The sequence below is a fragment of the Equus asinus genome, chromosome 2, assembly GCF_041296235.1.
Source record: "Equus asinus isolate D_3611 breed Donkey chromosome 2, EquAss-T2T_v2, whole genome shotgun sequence".
In the NCBI taxonomy this organism is placed as follows: domain Eukaryota; kingdom Metazoa; phylum Chordata; class Mammalia; order Perissodactyla; family Equidae; genus Equus; species Equus asinus.
Genome location: NC_091791.1, coordinates 27,576,947 through 27,601,368, shown reverse-complemented (window position 1 = coordinate 27,601,368; position 24,422 = coordinate 27,576,947). Strand labels below are relative to the sequence as shown.

Below are 24,422 nucleotides of genomic sequence, written 5' to 3'. Positions count from 1 at the left end.
GTCAGGCAGAAGGCGCGTGGGGGCGGGGCAAGGGGCGGTTCCTGGGCGGTGGCCCGAAGTGCATCCACGCCTGACTTCCAGCGCGGGCTGTCTGGTGGCAGTTGCCTCAGTACATTCCTCTCGGGACCAGGTAAGGGGTCTTGGGAGGAGGCCGCCCGCCGCATCTATTGTCAGTCCCCACATCCCGGGAGGGAGCTTGGATTTCTGTCCTGACTTTACCCGGGCGGGGCTGCGGCGCGGGCTGGGCTTCCACCTGCCGAAGCCACGTGGCGCAAGGAGTGGCCTGGGGCTGCCCATGGACGTCTCCCTGAGGACCCCCGGCGCTTTCGAGTGCCAGGCTGAGGTGCAGGGGTGTTATGGGTTGCGCACCCATCTTCACACACCTGTGTTAGAGTCCGTGATGGAAGAGTCCCGCTGGTGGCAGGATGTCTGTCGGAGGGCAAGAAGCACCCTGGAGACTGGTCCTGAGCGCTGAAGTGAGCTGACAGCGGGGGTGCAAGGCGTTTTGGAATGGCTAGGTTTTGCTAAGCTACGTTGGACCAGGCGGTGCGCCCTCTGCAATCCCAAAGGAGGCAGAAATGGGCCTGCAGTTCCAGGCAAGGAAGAACGAGAGGGCTTCTGGGTGAGTTGGGAGGTGCTACCCCCACTCCTTCCCCTGCAGGGCACGGGAAGAAGAGTTATCACGTATGTGCCAGGTCGTATTCTAGACTCGGCAGACAGAGCGGGGACAAAGTCTCCCCTTATGGAAATTACATCCTTCCTAGTGAAATGCTTTTCGTACAAGATTTTGTTTCATTCTCACAACCCTAGAAATTGGTTGTTTTAAGGGATACACTGGTTATTTTAAGCGATAAGAGTCGGTACTTGAACTTAGTTCTTTCTCACTCTTGAGAAAGTGCTTTTAAACACTACTGTATTGTCCAGGTAGAAGGAACAGAGTGGTTTAAATTTGAGATGTAAATCCCGAAGTTTTAAGAGCTGATAAAGTATGGGCACGGATGATACACCTGGAGGTTTGCAGATGTGTGTGGCTCTTACCTCACTGGGTTCTTGTGAGGGTTATGTGAATTATCATATGGCAAGTACATGGAACATTGCCTGGCACATAGGAAGTGCTATATAAGGCTAAGCTATTATTAATATAGTCTCATCTAGATTTTTGGGCTTTGTCCCTCTTCCTGCCAGCAGGCTTTCCAACCTAATTAAGACTATTGGAATGAAGGCACATTTTCCCTGAATGGTGCTTAGCTATTTATGCATTCAACTAAAGTATTGTTTAAACATCTGCTACCTGCGTACCTGCTTCAGATCCTTGGAGAGAAGACACAGTTCAGAACCTTGACTAAGGTGTAAGATGAATGGTTAGTTCCATTCTCACTGGAATACACACGCACTTCTACAGTCCACCCATCTCCAGCCTGTTGATTCTTTTTTGAAAAAGGCAAGACAGCCTTCTCTTTCTAAGTTGTCTGGTGTCTAACGTCACGGTGCCTTGGAGTCACGTGAGTGGACGTAGGCATATACCTGGGCCAGCTCCTTTAATTATTAGTCTCATTCTCCAACTTTTTCTAGTAGGCAGCCTTGCCACCAACCTTCGCCTATCTCAGCAGTCTTTGTGGCTGACCTTCTTGGGTCTTTGGCCGCCTAGATCTTCCTGTGATGTGAGTACCAGCGATCATATTTTCTCTCTCTCCCTACCTGGGGCTACAAACAGGGAAATCTTGGGACTTCTCCCCACACACCACCCTTGCAAGAGGTTATATCCCAGAGGAGGTTTGGAAGCCTGTTGTGCGAGCTCTGATAGTGTTTGCCAGAGAAAATCAGCTCTCTCTGGAAGGATGAGCATTACTTCAGGAGAGGTAGTAGGTTATTTGGTTTTTTCTCTTTTTTCTCTCTCTCTTTTTCTTTCTTTCCTTCTTCTTCTTCTTCTTTTTTTTTTTTTGAGGAAGATTAGTCCTGAGCTAACATCTGCTGCCAATCCTCCTCTTTTTGCTGAGGAAGACTGGCCCTGAGCTAACATCAGTGCCCATCTTCCTCTACTTTATATGTGGGACGTCTGCCACAGCATGGCCTGATGAGCAGTGCCATGTCCGCACCCAGGATCCGAACTGACGAACCCCTGGCTGCTGAAGCGGAACGTGCTCACTTAACCACTGCGCCTCCGGGCCGGCCCCTCTTTCTTTCCTTCTTAAGATAAGCACCCTGTAGCTGATAGAGGACCTATCTAGGTGACCCTAAGCCTTTTGACCTTGGGAAAATAACGCCCTAGCTATTGTTAGGTTTTTGGATGGATAAACAGGACTGGATCTGTTAGTTGTTCAGCTGTCATGTCTGCCACAGTGCTTAGCGCAGGAACGTGTGTGGCACAGATGCTCAGCATGCTGGCTCAATCAGTGTGAACCTGTCTAGGTGTTAGTTTCCTCTTCTGTAAACTGAGATCTTGGATCCCTAACGTCTTTGACCTGTGACATTCTCTAATCCCAGAAGGAAAGGGAGGTATCGGTCAATTACCTGATTGATTTTCCTTTCCTCCCTTGTTCCCAGTAGTGTTGGAACCATGTTCCTTCAAAAGTGAGGCCACCCTGGACATGAGAGTGACCTTTTTAGGGAGTACTAGTTGTGGCTTATGTGGGAAGAGGGAGAGTAACTGTGCAAGAAAACTTAGAGACCAGATAGGACCCAGTATAGGTGGGTAGACAATTTGCAGCTTTGTGAAAGCAAGGCAGCTCTTACTTGTGTAACCAAGGCAGGTTCGGAGTTTGAATTAACAGAGGTGACATCCTTGATGCCAAGAGAACCCCAGAACAAGTTGGAATGCATTTCAGGCAGGCAGTAAGTATTTTTAGAGGACAGGTGAGCGCTACAGCATGAACCTTACGATCTGTCAGTGGAGGCAGACTTTACACAGATAACTTTAAATAACGAGAAAGTGACAATCACAAAAGCCCGGCATGCCGCAAAGGAGGACAGGACGCTTTGGGAGTATGTAACCGAAGGGCTTGATTTTGCCCTGAAGGAAGCACAAAACTATCCCCATTGAGGGCAATGGTGTGGGAGGAAGTGTTCCAGACATAGAATTTAGATTGGTGTTTTTGGCCTTATGTTTTACATAAGACAGGGACGCGCAGGTCCCATCCTGACCTCTGTAGTGAAGGCAGAGGTCCTTGCATAACTTAGCAAATGATTACCGCGTCGTGGTAGAAGTGCTTCCATTGTGAAAGACAGAGGACTTTCCAGTGCTGGGTTGTTGGGTTGAGGGTGGAGAGAGATGTCCGAGAAGTGTGTGTGTGTGTGTGTGTGTTTTGAGGTGGGGGTGGCATAGCGTTTTGCTCCATGGGGCTGTCTCCCTCGGGTGTGAGCATGGGCCTCTGTAAGCCAAGGCGGTGTGTGATCTGCTGGCCAGGCCGAATCCTTTTGGCTTCGTGCAGAGTCAGGAAAGTGAACTCTTTCCCCTCCCACTCCTGGGTTCAGTTAGGACTGGGTGCAATGCCTTCGGTCTTTGAACCAGCCTGCAGGAGGCCAAGTCAGCCTGTCCCCGGAGGGCAGGGCCCAGAGCTTTCTTGTGGGCTCCGTGGTGGAGCAGGAGAGGCCGAAGTTGGAGTTCCGGCAGTGGACACTTGCTGTCTGGCTGCTGACTTCTCCAGGGGTTGCCGCTCAGTGGGTGAGTCAGGGCCGGGCAAGGGTGCTACGCAGATTCCACGCCGGGCTTCTTCCTCCCGGGGCAATGACTTACCCCCAGCATATCAACTTGCGACATGTCTCCCACCCTAACAAAAAATCTAAAAACTGACCACCACTCCCCCTTTACCCCATTTGTTGCTTACTCTCGCCTCCTGCCTCTCTGGTTGTTCTTTCTCATCTTTTTGGGCTTCCTTTTTTCTTCTTGTCTCTTAAATATAGTGGTTTGTGAGGGTACGTCCTCAGCTCTACTCTTCTTCTATGTGTTCTCACTGGAAAACTTAAACTACCTCAATGCTGCTGACTCACTGTTTTCTTTCTAACCCAGACCTCTGTGCTTTTTTTTAAGCCTAAATATCCAATTGCTGACAAACTGGACCTCTTAGTCAGCAAATACTTGAATTCTTGTGCTGGGCACTGAGGCCACGGGGGTGAGCAAAATGGACGCAACCTCTGGCTTCAAGGAGCTTATGGCCTGGTGGGAAGGTAGGCATTAAGTAAGATAAAACCACACAGTATTGCGACAAACTGGCATAGCTCTGAAGACAAAGTATGGAGCCAAGAAAGCTTACAGCAGAGCACCTGATCTAGCTGCCTGGGAGGAAGGAAGGGGGTCCTTCAAAGGATTCTCTGCGGAAAGGAGGTTTAAGCCGAGATCTGAAGGATGGGTAGGTGCGTCCTTGTGGGTAACTCTAGACTGTCTCTGGAGAGCAAAAGGCTACTTTTTTGGGGGGGATAGCTGGAGTCCTTGAAATTATTTGCTAATGCATCTGCTTTTAAGGCTGCTATTTATTCTGAGGTAGCTTTGCTGTAACTTCCCTTGCTTCCTTTGCTGCAATAACCCAAGGGTTTGTTGTTTTTTTTTTTTGAGGAAGATTAGCCCTGAGCTAACATCCGCTGCCAATCCTCCTCTTTTTGCTGAGGAAGACTGGCCCTGAGCTAACATCTGTGCCCATCTTCCTCTGCTTTATATGTGTGATGCCTACCACAGCATGGCTTGCCAAGCAGTGCCATGTCCACACCTGGGATCCGAACCGGCGAACCCCAGGCCACCAAATCAGAACGTGTGCACTTAACCGCTGCGCCACCGGGATGGTCCCAACCCAAGGGTTTTTATTGAGGTGGTGGTCTTGAGTGGAATTCTTTCATTTACCACCTAATATAAAACATTTAATTTGGGCCAGCCCCGTGGCCGAGTGGTTAAGTTCGTGCGCTCTGCTTCAGTGGCCTAGGGTTTCACTGGTTTGGATCCTGGGCATGGACATGGCACCACTCATCAGGCCATGTTGAGGTGGTGTCCCACGTAGCAGAGCCAGAAGGACCTACAACTAGAATATACAACTATGTCCCCAAGGCTTTAGGGAGGAAAAAGAAGGAAAAAATAAATAAAAAAATAAAAGATCAGGCACAAAAAACAAACATTTTTTATTAGATCTGTGGCTTCCATCAGCAATGCGTTTCCTTTCCCTAATATGCAAATACTGGCTTTGTTTGCTCAATTCTGTGAGTGCTTTTGGATTTAGATCATCGTATAACTCAAGAAGATAGCTTTTAAAATCTTGCTCAAGCTGTGCCTGTGAACTTGTAATTTAATGTATATGGAAAATCCTCAGTTAAGGTGATATTTTCAAGAAAAAAGACAAATGACCTAGTCACGGAAGATATAGAGTTAAATCTGAACATTATTCCTATAAAAAAAAAGTTATGAGTAGGTGTTATTTAGTGACGAGGGGAAGGAATAGCATTCTGGACAGAGAATAGCATTTGTTAAGAACCTGATACAGGTGACCACCTATTGCATTTAAGAAAGTCCCATGTTGGGGCCAGCCCTGTGGCATAGTGGTTAAGTTCAGTGCATTCTGCTTTGGTGGCCTGTGTTCAGGGGTTTGCATCCCGGGCACAGACCTGTACCACTTGTGTCAGCCATGCTGTGGTGGCGACCCATATATAAAGTAGGGGAAGATTTGCACAGATGTTAGCTCAGGGCTAATCTTCATCAGCAAAGAGAAAAAAAAAAAGTCCCATGGTACAGCAGTGTGACTATAGTTAATAATACTGTATTGCATATTTGAAAGTTTCTAAGAGAGTAGATCTTAAAAGTTCTCATCACAATAATAAAAAACTTTGTAACTATGTATGGTGACGGATGTTAACTAGACTTATTGTGGTGTTCATTTCATAATATATGCAAATATCAAATCATTCTGTTGTACTCTTGAAACTAATATAATATTATGTGCCAATTATATCTCAATTTAAAAAAAAGCCCCATGGCACTTGGAACTCAACACGTGGAAAATCAAACTCACTGTTTTCTCCCTTAAAGCCTATTTTTCTACATTCTCTCTCTCAGCACATTATTGCCCAAGTCAGAAACCCTAGGTATCACTCTAGATTCTTGTGATGTGTCTACTTGGCTAGGCCAAATGAAACCCCCCAGGATCCCCTCTCTGGCATGTTTCCACTCAAAGTGGGCTGAGGGAGAAGTCACCATTTTGTGGCATACACACACCTTCTCCCAGGTATTTGATCAAACACTAATTTAGGTTCTGTGGTGAAGGGATTTTGCAAATATAATTAAAGTCCCTGATTGGTTGGCTTTGAGATAATCTAAAGGGAGATTATCCTGGGTGGCCTGATTTAATCCGACGGAATCCCTTTAAAAGAGGGCTAGGCCCCCCACAGGTCAGAGACTCGAGCCACAGCTGGGCCTGCATTGCTCTCCTTCCCCCAGGATGGTCCCATCCTAACTCCCTGCCCTGCTGGCTTCAGGCTTGCTTAGCCAGCTCCCAAAATTACGTAAGCCAGTTAGCTAATTCCTTGTACTGTATCAATTTTTATATATTTATCAATATCATATATATATGTATATACATGCATATAAAGGGTATGTATATATTCTACTTCCCTGGCTGAGCCCTGACTGATAATATTCCTCCAATACCCAGTCGCTTAGGAAGTCCTCAGATTCTGCTGCTTGAACAGGTTCTCTCCTTTTGTTCGCTGTCTCTGTTCTGGTGCATCTGGCTTCATTGGAGCCCCACTTCTTGCCTGGATTATTGCGATTCCCTTCCAGCTGGTCTCCCTGTCTCCTATGAAGTCCTAACACACTGTGTTTATTCTCAAACAGTTGCCCAAGGTGTTGTTTCTAAACTACACATCTGATCTTGTCACTCTCCTTAAAATCTTTTAATGGCCTCCTGAAATTTTCAGGCAAAAGTTCAAAAGCTGTAGCTTTTTTATGGGACTTTATTTTCTCTCCTCTCTTAGCATGTTGATTATTCTTCTTTTGAAAATTTTTTTAGTGGTTGCCTTAGAGTTTGTAATATACATTTACAACTAATCCAAGTCCACTTTCAAATAACACGATACTTCACTGGTAGGGCCAGTACCTCATAATAGAGTATTCCCAATTCCTCCCTCCTTTTCCTAATAGCGTTGAAATATTGCACATATATATATATATATGCATATATAGCATATGTATACATACCGTCATTCAGTTCACTTATTTGTAAGCTAAAATCACCAAATACATTGTTGCTATTATTATTTTGAATTAACTGTTATCTATTTGTTAACTGTTAACAATTAAGAATTACATTTTATTTTACCTTCATTTATTCCTTCTCTGGCACTCTTTATATAGATCCTAGTTGATGATCTATATCATTTTCTTTCTCAACTAGATCCTATGTCTATGATGATCTATGTCATTTTCTTTTAACATCTTGCAAGTCAGGTCTGTTGGTGACAAATTTCCTCAATTTTGTTTGTCTGAGAAAGTCTGTATTTCTTCTTCACTTTTAAAGGTTAATTATGCTGGATACAGAATTCTAGGTAGATGAGTTTTTTTTCAACAATAAATATTTCATTCACTCCACTCTCTTCTTGCTTGCATGGTTTCTAAGAGAAGTCCAATGTAATTCCTATCTTTGCTCCTCTATAGATAAAGTGTTTTTTTCCTCCATCGATAGGTTCTTTCTTGGTTTTCTTTGTCTTGATTTTCTGCAGTGATTCTGTCTTTAATTTTGGAGGCTTCTCAGTCATTATTATTTCAAATATTTCTTCTGTTCTTTTCTCTCTTCTCCTTCTGGCATTCCCATTGCATGTATGTTACACCTTTTGTAATTGTCCCAAGGTTCTTACATATTCTATCCTGTTTTTTAAATTCTTTTTTCTCTTTTCAGTTTGGGAATTTTTTATTGACACATATTCAAGCTCACTGATTCTTTCCTTGGCCATGCCCAGTCTATGGATGAGCCCATCAAAGGCATTCTTCTTTTCTTTTTTTTTGGTGAGGAAGATTGGCCCTGAGCTAACATCTGTTGCCAATCTTCCTCTTTTTGCTTGAGGAAGATTGTCCCTGAGCTAACATCCATGCCAGTCTTCCTCTATTTTGTAGGTGGGATGCCACCATAGTGTGGCTTGATGAGCAGTGTGTAGGTCCACACCTGGGATCCAAACCTGTGAACCCTGGGCCACTGAAGCAGAGCTTGAGAGCTTAGCCACTATGCCACCAGGCTGGCCCCCATTCTTCATTTCTGTTACGGTATTTTTGGTTTCTAACATTTCCTTTTGATTCTTTCTTAGGGTTTCCATCTCTCTGCTTACATTATTCATCTGTTTTTGCATAATGTCCATGTTCCTATTGCAGTCCTTAACATGTTAATCATAGTTATTTAAAATTCCTGGTCTGATAATTCCAAAATCTCTATCATCTGGTTCTGATCTGTCTCTTCAAACTGTGTTTTTTGCCTTTTAGTATGCCTTGTAATTCTTTGTTGAAAGCCAGATGTGTGTGAGGTTTTATGTTTATCTGGTGAGGAGTTAGGCTGTGTTTATTGTTTGCTGAAGGTCTAAGTGTCAAAGGCTGACATTTCCTCTCCCCGGTTGTCTTTTGAGTTTCTGGAGCCTTCTTCTTAAGTTCTGAGACTTGCAGTTCTTTCTGTTGTTGTTTAGCTCTCCGTGTTATGATGCAGGAGCCCTGTTGTTGCCGTGGTGAAGTGTGAGGGGAGGGAGAGCGTCTTATGATTAGGGCTCAGTCTTTGGGGGAGCCTGCACCCCTGGATCTTCACAAGAGCTTTTCAGGCTCTCCTCACCCCTTTAAGTGAGACAGGAAGGCTAGAAGGGGCTGGAGTTGGGTGTTTTCCTGCCTCCAAGCCAGTTAGATTCTGGTAAAATAGTTCCCTTTGAGGGCAGACCTTGTTAAGAACAGAAGGCTCTGGCTGTACTTCAAAATGGCTACTTTTCCCATCTCTCTGCCAAAAGCACTAGGGGGTTTTTCTCTGATCTTCACCCTGAGAACCTGGTGGGGCTCCTGGAGGTAAAACTCCCCAAAATGTGGGTCCCACACCTAAGACCAAGTCCTCCTGGAATTTTTAATAGTCACACTTGTCCACACTGAGCGTCCAGCAATTTGTCGATTACAGTTTAGCTTTTCCAGTGCTCCCTGCCCCAAAGGGGGGCTTCTGCTTCTGGGGAACTGTGATTCCCTGTAGCTGCCTGTCTCTCCAGGTTGGAGGTGGTAGTTTGCCTTGTGACCTCAGTTCTCTGATGGGCCTAAGAAGAGTTGGTGATCTTCAGTTTGTTAGCTTTGGTCTTGTTGTGAAGGCAGGAGTGACAGCTTCCCAGCTTTTTACATATCAGACCTGCCTTAGCTTTTTGAGTCATGGATTCCAGAAGCAAGTTGTAGGCAAGGGTTCTGAAGTAAATCAGGCTGAATGAAACTCCTGGCTCTGCCACTGGGTAGTGCCTGTGTGACTTGGTAAAGTTACTTATCTGTGCCTTGGTTTTCTCATCCATAAAATGTGGTTAAATTCAAGAGTATCTGTCTTATAGGGTTATTGTGAAGCTGAATTCAGAAAATGCCTGTCAAGCACCAAGGAAAGTGTCTAACACAGAGTAGAGCTCAGCAAGTGTTAGCTGTTGTCATCGTTGTCAGGTTTCCATGGGTGCTGGGTGCTTTCACCACTGGCTCTTCTTTCTGCCTGTGATACCTGTCCTCCATCTATCTAGCATTTACACATCCTTCAAAACATTGCTTATTTCTTGCTCTCACAAAGCGTGTTCAGAATCCCTCATCCATTTGAGATAAGGTGACCATATAATTTATTGGCCAAATTTGGACACTTTTGAAAGTCAAAAAGGGTGCTGTGAATAATTATCCAGGACAGCAGCCCCGGGCAAACTGGGAGATATGGTCATCTCAGTTTCAGATCCCTCTTCTCTGGCTTTCCACTGCTCCCAGTGTCTGCCAACAGCATTATTCACACTACTGTACTTATTGACTGACTTGTCTGTTTGCCTCCCATTCTGTAACTCTTCGAGGGCAGGTGTGGTGCCTCAGTCACAACCATGGCCCGGGATCTCTCACAGGGCTGGCATGTGCCACGTGTGCACGTACACACACACAAAAACACACTGAAATGAGGAAAGTGATTATGCCTTGTTCATGTCATCCTTTATCTGTGATTGTTTTACCTTTAATGTGATCCCATGCCTTCTACCTCCTTCAGATAAATCTGTTCTATCTTCTGGGGCCTCACTTGCATTCCACCTCTTCTAGGAAGCCCCCTTTGATTGCTGTGCCCCCCTATCTGTACTTCCTCTCCTCTCCTGTACTTACTGTTGCTGTACATAAAATATACTGTTCCATGGATGGGCTCTCGTTCCCCAGTCAGACTCAGCTCCTCAAAGACAGGCCTTGTATTGTCCATTTTCCCAGTCTCCCAAATGGCCTGATCAAGCACAGGACTGGCCACCAGCAGGCACTCAAGAAACACATGTTGGTGCCAAATTGCTGAGTCTGGTGGCCTTTCACTTGGACTCCCCAAGCTGAGTCAGGTGATGCTAGTGGCTGGTGAAAGGAGGCAGTCTACAACAGCGAGAGGTGCTCAGGACTTCTGGGGCAAGCTTTGATTTTGGAGACAATCTTTACTTTTCCTCTGTTCCTTAAGCCCACAGTTTTGTGTATGAGCAAGATGGAAGGTGATGTGTCTGGCTTTAACATCGATGCCCCCCGTTGGGACCAGCGCACTTTCCTGGGGCGAGTGAAGCATTTCTTCAATATCACGGACCCCCGCACTGTCCTGGTACCAGAGCAGGAGCTGGACTGGGCCAAGGTGATGGTGGAGAAGAGTAGGTGAGTGGTTAGGGGAAGGGAGCTGGAGGCACGGGTGACATTGATGGGTCCCCTAGGGAGGAGGTGGAGACTAAAGATGAGGGAATAGGCAGAGAACTCAGGAAGGAGGGAGAAGTGAGAGCAGGGTGACTCAGGGCAGGGGGACTGGGAGGTAATTCTGCCTGTTGTCCTTGGGTGGCAGGACGGGGGTCGTGCCCCCAGGCACCCAAGTCGAGCAGCTGCTGTATGCCAAGAAGCTCTACGACTCGGCCTTCCACCCTGACACTGGGGAGAAGATGAACGTCATTGGGCGGATGTCCTTCCAGGTCCCTGGTGGCATGATCATCACCGGCTTCATGCTCCAGTTCTACAGGTGGGACCCGGGAGGCAGGCAGTGAGAGGTGCAGCTGCCTGGATGATGTGGGTCAGAGGACAGAACCATGCTGACATAACCAACCTGACCTGGTTTCTAAGTGTGTATACTATAATTACCTCCTCTTAAGAATGGACCGTGAGGCTGGAGGTCTTCAGGCAAGACAGGTGTTCATAACCTTTGATTGGAAAGAGTGAAAAAAAGTATTTAAAAAAAAAGGAGCCATATTATGATAGTAATCATCATCATCTTTATTGATCCCTTCCCAGATACCAGGCACTGTGCTAAATTCTTTGCATATACTACCTCCTTTAGTCTTCTCAGCAACCCTACTGAGAGGTACTATCATCATCTCCATTTTATAGATGAAGAACTGAGATGCTAGAGAGGTTCTGTAATTTGTCCAGGTCCACACAGCCAGGAAACATTGGTGCCTGGATTTTAACTGAGGCAGTCCTCTCTGGAATGCTCAGTGAATAAGCTATCCTAATTCCTTCTTCAAAAGTACTTATTAAACAATGTAATTTAATGTATTTTTTATCATGTAATATTCCAGTAAAAAAATGGGAAGACCCTTTCAGGCCAGTTGGGGAGAGAATAAACTTTCTCTGCAGCTCCTGGATGTGTGGCTCCTCCCCTTTCCTCTCTTCCTTCCCTCCTCGTCCTGGACACATCCATTTGTCCAGTTATTGAGCCAGGCCTTGGGCCAGGTGTTGGGAATATAAGGACTTTAGTCCCTCCCCTTAGGGAGCCCCCAGTTTTGTTGAGGAGACCAGGAAGTAAACAGTTTCAGTCCAGCTTGCTAAGTGGTAGGTTGTGGGAAGAATGTGGGGTTGTGGGAACAGGGAGCATGGAATGGCTGACTGTGTCTCAGGAAGGGCAGTGGAAGGGTCGAGAAGGTTCCAAGGAAGAAGTGCTCTCTAGGCAGAGCAGCGTTTAACCACATACAGAAGTAGGGAGAGTGGATATTCCAGGCAGGGGGCCAGCCTGTGCAAAAGCTCAGGTGCATAAAACAGCATGGGAGCTGTTGAGGGAATAGCAGGTGATGTGGTTGGACTGGTGTGTACCAAGCCCTCTGTCTCTCCTGTTCTCCGGGCCTCCTTTCCTGGTAGGACGATGCCGGCGGTGATCTTCTGGCAGTGGGTGAACCAGTCCTTCAATGCCTTGGTCAACTACACCAACAGGAATGCAGCTTCCCCCACATCGCTCAGGTAGGAGAGCTGAACCCCAGGAGAACTGAACCCTGGTTCAGGTCATGGAGACCTGAACTCCATGTGGGTCTGGAGCACGTGGCTGTCCTCTTGCCTCTGGAGGTACAGCCCTTCTGAAGGGTTCCCGGGCCGTCAGTCCTCCCTGGGCCGGTGACCAAGTCTCCCTTTTCAGGGTTTGGAAGTATTTTCTTAGGCTGACTAGGAGAGTATCTTCTTCCTAGACCAATTCAAAATGTGTTCATTCATTTATTCTGCAAATATTTCTTGAGTGTGTTTATATGCCAGGCATGGTTCTAGGTGCTGGGGATCCATTTGAGTGAGATGTGTGGTCCTATTCTCAGGGAATTTAAGGTCTTTTAAGAAAACAAGCACAATAATCTCAGGCTGTGATTGCTGCCATTAAGGAAATAAACAGGGTGACAAGATCGAGAACAGCCGAGGGGCGTCTGTGTAGATCGGCTGGTCAGGGAAGTCCTTTCTGCAGAGCTGACGTTTCAGCTGAGTTCTGAAGGAGAAGGATTTAGCCAGGCAAGAGCCCAAGGAAGAATTCCCCGGATAGGGAGCAGCAGCATGCAAAGCTTCCGAGGCAGGAGAGAGCTTGGCATGTTTAAAGTACTGAAAGGAAACCAAGGGGGCTGGAGCATCGTGAGTCAGGGGCCCGGTCACAAGATGAGGCTGGGGAGAGATCATGTGAGCTTCTCAGGCATGAGGCCCCGTTTCCAGACTTTCTCACTCAATCCATGGTCTTGCCCTCAGCCTGCAGGGCTCCCCACTCCCAAGCATCTCTCTCCTTCACCAGGCAGATGGCCCTTTCCTACATCTCAGCTACAACCACTGCCGTGGCCACTGCTGTTAGCATGAACATGTTGACAAAGGTATGGTCTGGGGCTGCTGTGGGCACGGTGGCCACTAGGGGGCAGCAAAGTCCTAGGGAAAACCTCTTCCTCGAGGCAGGGGACATTTCTCCAGACTGGGTTAGTTGGGTATGGCCAGAGCCCAGCGAAGTAGTGGGAAATACAGCAGGGCTGTCCCCAGATTGGTCTTTCTTGGGCCTTTGAGGGAGTCTGGGTTCCCAGACTGGTGTCTGGATGTGTGGCAGTAGCGAGGTCTGATTTCTTGTTTTATAGTCCTTCATCCCTCTCCATTTCCATCTTTCAGTGAGCCTGAGCAACTCCCATTGTTCCCTTCCACCAACAGAAAGCACCACCCCTGGTGGGCCGCTGGGTGCCTTTTGCTGCCGTGGCCGCAGCTAACTGTGTCAACATTCCAATGATGAGACAGCAGTGAGTACAAGGATCCCTTTTCCTCCCTACAAACCATGAGGTTAGGGGAGGGGCAAGAAACCAAGGCAGCGGGTGGCTTCCTGGGGCAGAGGTGGGTGTGGGGAGGGCTGCTGGGTTGCACCCCTGAAGGGTCCTTGAGGATTGGCTGCTCCAACGGTGATGGCCCCGGAAGTGGTGGGTGACTTAGGTCTGATCTGTGGTGAGTGTTCAGGGAGTCATTGTTTGGATGGTGTGGGATCGGGGGATAGGGTGGATCTGTGGGGTTTTATACTAGATCGTGTCCTTTCTACTACAACTGTATTTAAGTCGTGAACTCTGCCTACTTCCAAAGCCCTGGGGATGGCTTACAGAATGAAATGCAGCAGAGTGAGGTGTCCAGAGATAGAACAGGACCAAGAAGCTTTGAAAGAAGCCAGAGGAGTAGATAGTTTTCCAGGCACCTGGCTCTAAGCTTCACAGAGGAAAGGTAAAAGGAAAAACCCGTTGTGTCTCATTCTTGTTTCTTGACTAGAGAAAGCATAGCTGTTCCTCTGTTATAAAATTTAATGATGTAATATATGTAAAGCGCTCAAAACACTGCCTGGAATGTAACAAATGCTGCATAAGTGTTAGCTATTATTGCTGCTGTTGTCATCATCCCCTCCATCGTCATCACCAATATCCACAAGCCACATTTTCTTGGGATTACCAGCAAATGGAAATTTATCACAATAGACCTTGCAGAAAGAGCACACTACCTGAATAGTCATTGCTCCTCTCCTCTCTCCCTCTCCCACCCAGCTGCTCCTTCCCAACAAATGAGTGAGTCCCAGTCACCTACCTGGGCTTGGGTTTAGTCAAGAACTGGCCTGAGAATGATCACGAGAGCAGCTACTGTTTGCAGAGCAGTACTCTGTGTCAGGCACTGGGCCAAGCGCTTTGCAGGCATTACCCCATTTAATCCTCACCAGGTCCTATGAAGTGGGTGCCATGATTATCCCCATTTTGCAGGTGAGGATAACTGAGTCTTTAGAAAGATTAGGAGACTTGCTCAAGATCATACACTTACTCTGCAGTTTCAGGATTCAGTCTGGGCCCAGGGCTAGCTCTCTTAGCCACGGCCTTAGATCACTTCTGAGATAGCATTCCTTGGAGTGCAGAAGGAAGACCAAAGGGCTAGGCTGCAGGAGGTGGCTTCCTAGAGCTTGGGTACCCTGGCCTTGGTCCCCTGGTGTGTCACGTTGCTGGCAGGCTTCCCACACCCCTTTCTCACATCCAGGAACTCCTGTCTGTGTTTAGGGAACTCATCGAGGGCATCTGTGTGAAGGACAGGAATGACAATGAGATTGGTCAGTCCCGGGTGAGTAGAGGGCTCCCTTTGGGGTAGGAGGAGAAAATCCCCTCTCCCACACTGTCCTGTCCTTGGTGGTCAGAGCGGGCCTGGGCTCCATTGTAGGATTGAGAAGGCTTCTCCCTGCCTCCCTCCTCATTCCCCATCGAGTTTCTTTACATTTCTCTCTTCACAACAGGCTTCTCAAGTCCTTGCTCTATCATTTATGATCCTGAAACCATAAAAGTCTGGCTGGGTAGGAGAGGGTTGGGTGAAGTTACTCAGTCCCTGGCAGGCCCGTCCGTTCCCCTTTACCATCTCAGACTTAGCCACAACCCTGACCTTGACCCAGCCCTCTGGTGCAGCCCGTGGATACTGGATAAGGTCATTCCTGACAACTTACTCTTTTCTGCCCACAGAGAGCTGCAGCCATAGGCATCACCCAAGTGGTTATTTCTCGGATCACCATGGCAGCCCCTGGCATGAGTAAGATGGGGAAGCCCTCCCATCCTGGGGGACCCTGGAACACGTGGTGGAGACCTCAGCTACACCCAGCTTTCGGGTGGGAGGTGGGACCCCAGCCTCTACAACTGTGCTCCTCACGCTGTTTGCTTGAGTGCTGAAAGCCACAGGAGAACCGCACTGTAGTTCTTGGAACATCAATTAATCAGAGATTTGGGGGAGATAGTTACATTCGTTCAATAAGTATTCCTTAAGTACCTTCATTGTGCTGGACACTGTGGGGTGCTAGGGAGACAGTGGTAGAGAAAATAAATCCCCTGCCCTGGTTTTGCTTCCAGCAGGGGTGCATGACAGTAGGAAGCAAAACTTACTTGCAGGAGCCTTCAAAGACAGTTTTAGTTGTGAGAAGGATGCCTTGGGCCTGTGGTACTTGTCCTCCTGTTACTGCAGGTGTGCAGGTTGACAAGTTTGGGAAGCACCCATCTGCTGGGACTTGGGAGAGAGGTCGGGGGTAGCCCTGCCTATGTAGTCTTCTGTTCTTCTCCCAAATGAAAAGTATTTTCTGGAACTTCTGGGGAAGAGGAGGGAATCACTCCTCCCTGATCTGACTTTGCAAAGGGGTCTTGAGGAAGGCCTTAGAGCTCTCCCACCAGCTTCCCCCTGGTCTCTTCCAGTCTTGCTGCCAGTCCTCATGGAAAGGCTGGAGAAACTGTGTTTCATGAAGGTAAGTGGGGTTCTCATTGGGGTCGTCTCTGCCAAGAGTCCCCCAACCACACCTGTGCATGGGGGCTCTTGACTCTCTTACCCTTCCCTCTAGCTCCCACCCTTCATCTCACTCGAGTAGGGCCCGCACCAGTCCCTGCTGGCTGCCCGTTTCAGACACCATGCCTGGTTTCTTGGCCTTGTCTGCAGAAAGCAAGGAGAACCCCCTTCTCCCCGTTCAGAGCCAGGACTTTCATGCCTCCGGGTTTCTAGGTGGCTGATCGCTGGCAGGGCAGGCATGGGGTTCACCTTAAGGTAGGTAAGTCCCATGTGGGTCTTTCTTTTGTTTGTTTTTGTGCAGAAAGTCAAGGTCCTGCATGCCCCATTGCAGGTTATGCTGTCTGGGTGCTTGTGAGTAACGTGTTTTCTTGGTTTGGGTTCTATGGAGGCTGGGGCACCCCAGATCTGTCTTCTTGTGTCACCCGTGTTGGAGAACATGTGCTCCCTTACCTGACTTCAAAAGTGTCCGAGCTCAGAACACCTGTGGTCCATCTAGAGGGCTGCTGCCCCATCTTTTTTGAGGGCGTCAGGCTCGCTAGGCTCTATGCACACATCTGTGTGGAAAGCTGCGTGCTTGGGTGTCCTCCTGTCCCAGGGTCTCCCCTCTAACCTTAAATCTGGAACAGTTTTAGACAAGAGACAAAAATTATGAGGCAACTCCACCACAAAAAAGAAATGATAATTATGTGACATGATAGAGCTAATGCTGTGGTTGTTCTCATGTCGTGTAAGTGTATGAAATCAACATGTTCTACACCTTCAACTTACACAATGTTACATGTCAATTACATCTCTAAATAAATAAGTAAATAAGATGAGACAAAAATGATGAGACAGCCTCCGGCTATCAAGTGTCCCAGCCTCACCCAGGAGGAAGACAGCACAAGTCATGGCAGGTGCCTGCCACTGACTGGACATGTCCTGGCATTAATCGTGCTTTGCAAGGCTAATGACAACAACAACTAACACGTACTGAATGTTTTCTGTGTCTCCCGCATGCTAATGCTTCACGTCTATAATTGCACTTAATTCCCTCAACCCTAGAGGTATGTATACTGATAGACTGTCATCATCTGCTTTTACAAATGGAGAAACTGAGGCTTAGAGAGAGGAAGAAACTTGCCCAAGGGTAATAGCTGGAGCCGAGATTGGACCCTGGGCAGTCTGACATCATGCTATACTATCTTCTGCTAAATGAGTTACTACTGAAGGAGTGGTTACCATGGGCCGGGTGCTGTACGTCTGTTATCTCATTTAATCCTCACAGTAACCCTGCAGGGCAGGCACTCTTGTCCTCCCTCTGCTGGTTCAAAGGTGACTTGCCCATGATTGTGCAGCTAGTACGTGGCAAAGCTGGAATACAAACCCAGATCTGTTAGATTCTCAGATCCTGTAAGACGTGATTTTGAATCCACGTCATTGGAGAACTGACTAGAAATAAATACTCTCAGGCCCTTCCAGAACCTCCTGAATCAGCATTGCATTTTAACAAGCTCCTCGGGTTATCTGTATGCACAGTGAAGTTGGAGAAACTGCCCTTTACTGCTCTCCAACAGCCCAGGTGTTCAGTGAATACGGGAGCAGGACGTTGGGTTTCTGCCCCTCACTGCTTTCCCTGCATGTCATCGGGTACTTGTGGTCTGTAGGGCTGCTGCTCGTGCTCCTTTGTGATTCTATTATCTTCTTCATCTGCTCGAACGCCAGAGGTGGATGTGGGGTGAGGGACGGGAGGTGGAGGGGGCGCTGATTTTATCCCATGCTAGAATGAGTATCCCTGCTGAGGAGACCAGGAGAAGGGTTGGAGGGAGAGGAGCTCTGGGCCTGCTGGAAGGCAGGCCAGGGGAATGGGCATCTCCCCCTTCCTTTGGGGGGCTTGGGATGGGGTGTGCACAGGCCTGCCCCTGACACTTTGGTTTCTCCTTTCTTCCAGCCTCATCTTCATGGTGCCAGTGGCATGTGGGCTTTTCCCTCAGAAATGGTATCAGCTCTTCGTTCTTCACTTTGTTTTACTGAACAGCCTGTCTCTGCTCTCCCTGACCTGCCTGCTGTCCTGAAGGAGAGAGGGAGGGGCAGGAAGGGCATCATTTGTCCAAGGACAAATGCCTATCAGCCTAAACTCTGGGCTTCTTAACCCCAGGTGAATGGTAAACCAAAACAGATCTCCAAGGGGCAGAGAGCTGAGTTGCTCCCTCCCAGTGGAGCAAGGGCTGCCTTGGAGAGCAGATGGGGGAAGAACAAGAGACCTTCTGTCCTTGCTCCTTGGGTTATTAGATACATCTCCCCTGGCTGGATCTGGCCTTTGAAATTGAGCAAGGAGGTAGGTACCTATTCTGGCTCACGTTTGCCAGAGGGTGGACGACTTGGACATTTCTACTTCCTTTGCGTGTCCTGGAAGGGGAGGAGGGGTTGAGTAGGGATGATGGAAAAGGGAAAGGAAGCATGAAACTGGGATGCAGAGGGAAGACTAGCTCCAGGAGACCAGGTGTAGCTTGAATATAAACTGAGAAGATGCCGGTCTCCCCTTCCTTAGTAATCTTGGTACTTCTTAGTCATCTGCTAGACATCTCCCGTGTTCTGAGCATTGTGCTTGTAATCTTGTACAGAAGATGGAAGTTTAGCACCAGGGAGAATGAGTCGGGCCTGAATAGAAGTAAAAGCAACATTTTGTGGTATACAGAGGCCATTAGTAATTCTGATGGAAAATCCAGAAGGGCTTCTTAAAGGTGGCATTTGAGATGGACTTTATCTGAGGGTAATTTGCTGCTTGTCCAAGTGCATGCTCATAACCCCCTTCTCCTCTCTTCTCAGTGAATTGCCAGTTTCCTACCTGGAACCAGAGCTCCAAGACACCATCAGGGCCAAGTATAGAGAACTCGTGCCTTATGTCTACTTCAATAAGGGTCTCTAAATGCCCCATCCCAGCAAGGACCAGTCTATACCCATATTCACCAGCTCCTCCTTAGCTGCTGTGTATACCTGTGCCCTCACTCCTCTTTGCCAACATGGCCTGAAGGCCAGAGTGGATTGGCCGGGGGCAGTGGGGAGGAGGGGGTGGGAGGATGCCTCGTGCTTCCACCCAGGCACCTGGTTTATTGGACTCCAGGGGATAAAGGTGAACAAGGGGAGCAAAGATCAAGTCTTCTGTCTGCTCCATCCTTCACCCCCATCCCCTGGAGACCAGGACCCCCTCAGGGAGAAGTTGCTGAGACCTGGGGGAGACACTGAAGCAAACCATTTGGAGAAATCAGGAAACTTTTGGGATTCTGTTTCCAGCCAAGATTAGGGAAGAGCCCCTGGGACAAAGAGATGCTCCTGTTCCTCTTCCCTCCTCCTCGTCTTCTCAAGCTGTGGACCCTCTTACCCATGCAATTCTAGCTAACTCAGGAAGGGCGAGGGAAGAGGTCTGTGTCACCTTGGGGCTCTCCTGCTCTCTTCCTCATTCTCTTCCGCATGCCCCCTAGTCCGAAAGCTTCTTTGGGAGAGCTGCTGAACTTGAGTTTCTCAGGCACGCAGGAGTTCTTCATGCTGAAAAAGCTCCGTGTGAGGCAGCAGAGTTTCAGGTGCTTCAAACCCTGTCTGTTGACACTGACTTTGTTCTCCTGCCCTAAAATCATGTCTGATTTTACTTCTGTGTTTAAAAGATAAATCCACTAACTGTGAGTAAAAAGGATGTATGTAGGCATTAACTCCACATTGTAATGGGTATGATTTCCAGGCTGCCTCCCTTCCTCAGCCCATCGGGTTAAACACCAAAGACTGGTGTGTACTGAATAGGAAAGGGAAGGTTTATTTGGACACTGCTAAGAGGAAATCAGCCAGGACCAAAGAGCCTTAAAGGACACACAGCAAAGCACAGCTGCTCGCCCTTCCCAGGTTGGATTCTATAGGCGATTTCTCAAGCTCTGGGGGCGGGGGCGGGCCTGTTATGGCTTACTTGAGATCAATGTCTGTATGAGTTTTGTCTAGTAGAATTTACTGACTGTTCAAAAGACATCGCTGTGAATTAAATAAATTTCTTGAAAGAGCACAATGACCCTTTTACAGACTGAGTTAATAATGCCTGCGTGGAAAGCAGGATCTGGTCTGACTTGGGCCTTGGTGTGGAGGGAGGGTATCACAACTATAAGGGGAACCTGTTGGATGCCTAGAGGCCATTGTTCATTTCCCGTATTACAGAGGAGAAATCCCCCTATCTTTGCTGGAAGCTCCAGAGGACTACCAGAACGGGAGCCGTATTGCTCCAGAGCAGGAATTGGCAAACAACGGCTTAAGGGCCCAAATCCACTGGGGTTTTTTTGTGCCTGGGAACTAAGAATGGTTTTTACTTTTTTAAAGGGTTATAAAAAAGAAAAATATGTAACAGAAGAATATGTAAGAGAGACTCTATGTACGTGGCTCGCAAAGCCTAAAATATCTACTTTCTGGCCTTTTACATAGAAAGTTTCCCCTGAAGTGATGGTTCTTAAGAACATGCATCAGGATACCTGGAGGGTGTGTTAAAACGCAGATTGTAGGGCCCCATCCCCAGAATTTCTAATTATGTAGGTCTGGAGTGGAGCCTGAGAATTTGCATTTCTGGTAATTTCCCAGTGATGCTGATTCTGTTGGTCTGGGGGCTGCACTTGAAGGACCACTGCTCTAAAGAGAAAGGGCATCCTCCCTGAGGCCAAGGTGCTGGCTGCAATTTGATTTTTTTCTCCCTATTTTTAAAAATTATTATTTATATAACAGATTTGTCCTTCTAAAGTACACAATTCATTTGGTTTTGGTATGCTCACAAAATTGTGCAACCATCATCACTATTTAATTCTAGAACATTTTCATTATCCCCAAAAGAAACCATACCCATTAGCAGTCACTCCCCATTTTCCTCATCCCCCTGCCCCAGGCCCTCGCCCTCAGCCCCTCTGATCTACTTTCTGTCTCTGTAGATTTGCCTATTCTGGACATTTCATATAAATGGAATCACACAGTATGTGGTCTTCTGTGTCCAGCTTCTTTCACTTAGCGTAATGTTTTCAAAGTTCATCCATGCTGTAATATGTGCAGTGTGATTTTAGCTGATGTCTAAACGGAAAAGTCTGTGTCTTTGAGCTGGCTTTCTTAGGAGGTCTGGCTTCAGCTTTGCCCATTTCCAAAGGCAAATAGGAAAAATATTACCAGAGCTCGGAAGCAATCCCGCACTGATGTTCTTTCAAGAACGGACAACTTCTTTCCTTCCCAGCTCCTTAAGCCTCCTGGTGTTCCTCCTCTCTTCATAGACGACTATTCTTTTGGAAAAGTATGTATTGGCTACAGTTCAGAGGCAGTTTTAAAAGTGTTCACTCAAACTGCATCTCAGCTCCATTTTGTAAGGCCTCTGCTTTCTTTGAGTGGATTCCTGTGGGGTGTGGAAAGAGGTGGTTAGGGTGACTAAAATGCCTTGGTGTGGGGTGTGCTAATCTAGACTGTGCAGGGTTTAATGTTTGTCCTGTCCGGTAGCACAGTTTGAGCTCTCAGGTAAAGGGAGAAAGGGAAGTTGGGGCAAAATCTTCTGTGTTGCCAAATTGAAACCATTGGGGTTTCCTAATGATGATGATACCTGCCCTTTATATAGAGGACTTATAACTCTTTGAGGCCAGGATTGAGACCCTGTGCAATGAAAATATTTGGGCCCTTGCTTAGCACTCAATCTTTACCTCTCTAGGGAGACTATTTGTAGGATGGATGACTTTCTAAGAAACTTGAGATTGGCAAAAATACTTGACACCTTTTGGAGCACTTGGAAAAACAGGATTAAGATAGGCAGAACTATGGACATTGTCAAGCTTTCAACTTCTTCACTTTTACCTGTTTCCCCACTTTGCCACCGTTTAAGCCAAGAACAAATTCCCTCTGGGCTCAGCTATGGGCTAGGCTGGGCCAGGCTGTACAATGCTTTGGCAGGTTTTTGAGAGGAAATTGGCAGCTACAGGCAGCTGGCTTCTCTGCCGTGGGTCTTCATTTGATTGTTTGTTTTACTAACATAGATTAAGCTCATGGTTGGGTCCTGTGCAGGATGTTGTAGGGATTTCTTAAAAAATGAATAAGACCTGGTGTGCCATACCAAAAGCAAATTTAGTAGGAGGGGTCAGCCAGGCAGATATTATAGATTAGAGACACTGTGTTGTAAGTTATGTGAATCCAGAACAAGAAACAAGGGGGTGGGAACTAAGAGTTTGTACACAGGGGTCTGTATGTGTAATGTGTAAAGAAAGTTATGTCTACTATAGCACAGTACAGTGGAGATCTCTTACGTGTTCAGTGTGAGCAGAATGTGTGGGAAAATTTGGTGGCAGAAGGTGAGATAAAGAGAAGTATGCAGGGACCAGGACACAGCAAGGACCCTGTTGAGAAGCTTGGACTATAGGTCCTGTAGGTAGTTGAAGTATTTAAAGAGAGAAAGCTGTGAGAAGTTTGGGTTTATGTACTAGAGTACCGTTGCTGTGGTGTGTGAAAGGAATTTGAGAGGGAAGAATTGGCAAGTGGCCGGACAGCGGGGAGACTATTTGTATTCAGCCAGAAGATGAGAACATGGATTGAAGCAATGGGGGTGAATTTCAGAGCTATTTCTGAGAGAGAGTCAATAGAATTTTGTCCCTGGAACTTGGGGTGACAAAACACTGCCTCAGGTAAAGCTACTGCCTCATAGGGAATTCAAATTGGCCTAAGCTACTGCTTGGGCAGTTTGAGACCAGGAGAGGGACTCTCGTACTACCGCTGTGCTTCAAGACAAAAAAAAAAAAAAAGGACTTTTAGATTGCACTAGTTTGCTTCTTAAGGAGCGCCCGATTACCTTCTAAAAATAACTTATTTGCCAATACCCTTAAGAATCACCAAACCTCTCCTCTCTTTCTTAGATTGTGGAAATCTAGTACTTCCGCCACACTCAAGATGGCTGCACCCGAATTAGACTTTTCAATGCTGTACACATTCTAGGTGGCCCCGCCCCCCGACCAGAGTTACTTCCGCCACTCTCTGCGGAGTGGGACGCATATACGCGACCGCAGCACTCAAGATGGCCCGGCTTCCTCCTACTTTTCATTGGCTGGATCCTTCTGGTCTTCCGTCTTCATGGGGGAGGCGGAACTTCGATTTGATCGACGGCTATTTTGATCAATGGACGAAGGGCAGGACCAACGCAGAGCTGGAACAGGAGAACCTCCCCAGAGTCTGGGAGGGTGTTTGGGCTGGGGCGGGGTGGAGCAGAGCCGGAAGCGGGAGGGGAGAGTGAAACAGGAAAAGAAGGGAAGAAGGAAGAAGAGGGAAGAGGAGAGGGAGGAGGAGGAGGAGGGAGGTGGCGGCGCCGTGGAGGAGGAGCAGGAGGAGGAGGGGGATGGAGAGGAGAAGGCTCCTGGGTGGCATGGCGCTCCTGCTCCTCCAGGCGCTGCCCAGCCCCCTGTCAGCCAGGGCTGAACCCCCGCAGGTAAGGGGGAGGGGGCGCCCGGGCCAGGCTGGGGGCCTGAGGGGTCGTCGAGGCCTGGCTGGAGGGGCCTGGAGATGGCTTCGCTGCCTGGCTGCAGGGGGCCGAAAGAGTGTTGTTGCCGGGAGTTGAGGGGTCCCGTGAGGGACACCCATGCCTGAAGTGGATAGGATCTAAGGGGGCGTCGGTGGTTAGCTGAGGGACACCTGTGACGGTGTTGGTGCCAGGGAGATGGCAGAGGCATGGTGCCAAGCGAGTGAAGGCCTTTGGGACGGCACTTAGGTGGGGTGGGCTGAGATGACTGTGACTGGCTAGCGGTGCCCAGCTGGGACAGGTGGGGCGCGGTTGTGTGCACCGGTGGAGCAGGTCTTCAGGGCAGCCATGCCGGGCGTATGTCTGTGCGGGTAGGGGTACTTGGGCTATTGAGCTGGCCTGAGGGCGGAGGGGATGGGAAGATATTTATTTCAGACTGGACAGGGGAAAGTTCTGAGGGCATCTTGGCCCCATTTTTAATGGTGTTGGAGGTAGGACTCTTGGAGGGTAGGTGGGATGAAGGAGACAGGGATCCCTCAGGAGGAGGGCACACTTGAGCTACAGCAGGCTCTTGCTGTTATGCTGGCTGGCCTGGGAGAGCAAGTCGCTGATGCTGATCTGGGCCAGCTCGCGGCTTTTGAGCAAAGGGTAGTGCTGATGTCAATACCGGCAGCAAATGGAGCACCCCAGCTTTTCTTGCTGGGTAGCTTGCTTTTGATCCAGGCAGAGGAGCTTGCTTGTGCTGAT

At 48.0% G+C, this 24,422-nt stretch overlaps 2 protein-coding genes across 21 annotated transcripts in view; both read left to right on the top strand.

The window, feature by feature from the left end:
- The first annotated feature begins 1 nt into the window (after position 1).
- On the top strand, positions 2 to 20,239 carry SFXN2 (sideroflexin 2). 20 transcript variants are annotated; one of them, XR_011494059.1, is made up of 13 exons: positions 73 to 130; positions 393 to 622; positions 10,638 to 10,822; positions 11,004 to 11,174; positions 12,287 to 12,385; positions 13,185 to 13,260; positions 13,583 to 13,668; positions 14,947 to 15,007; positions 15,397 to 15,463; positions 16,114 to 16,163; positions 16,503 to 16,552; positions 18,132 to 18,338; positions 19,010 to 20,233. XR_011494059.1 is itself a non-coding variant. In XM_070484141.1 (13 exons), exons 3-13 carry the CDS (start codon positions 10,653 to 10,655, stop codon positions 19,107 to 19,109), a joined length of 978 nt encoding a protein of 325 aa, XP_070340242.1. In that variant the 5' UTR covers positions 78 to 130; positions 393 to 622; positions 10,638 to 10,652; the 3' UTR covers positions 19,110 to 20,239. The 20 variants fall into 20 exon arrangements, 16 of the variants coding, with proteins under 16 accessions (XP_014707510.1, XP_070340192.1, XP_070340259.1 ...); XM_070484141.1 differs by having other exon boundaries at positions 78 to 130; positions 18,132 to 18,179; positions 19,010 to 20,239; XR_011494058.1 differs by lacking the exon at positions 393 to 622 and having other exon boundaries at positions 2 to 130; positions 19,010 to 20,235.
- Positions 20,240 to 23,387: 3,148 nt separating this feature from the next.
- Positions 23,388 to 24,422, top strand: part of WBP1L (WW domain binding protein 1 like) — a 53,864-nt gene continuing 52,829 nt past the window's right edge. The window contains exon 1 of the mRNA XM_014852070.3: positions 23,388 to 23,645. Within this exon, the coding sequence (XP_014707556.3) occupies positions 23,556 to 23,645 (90 nt within the window). The 5' untranslated portion in view covers positions 23,388 to 23,555. The remainder of the gene's footprint in view (positions 23,646 to 24,422) is intronic.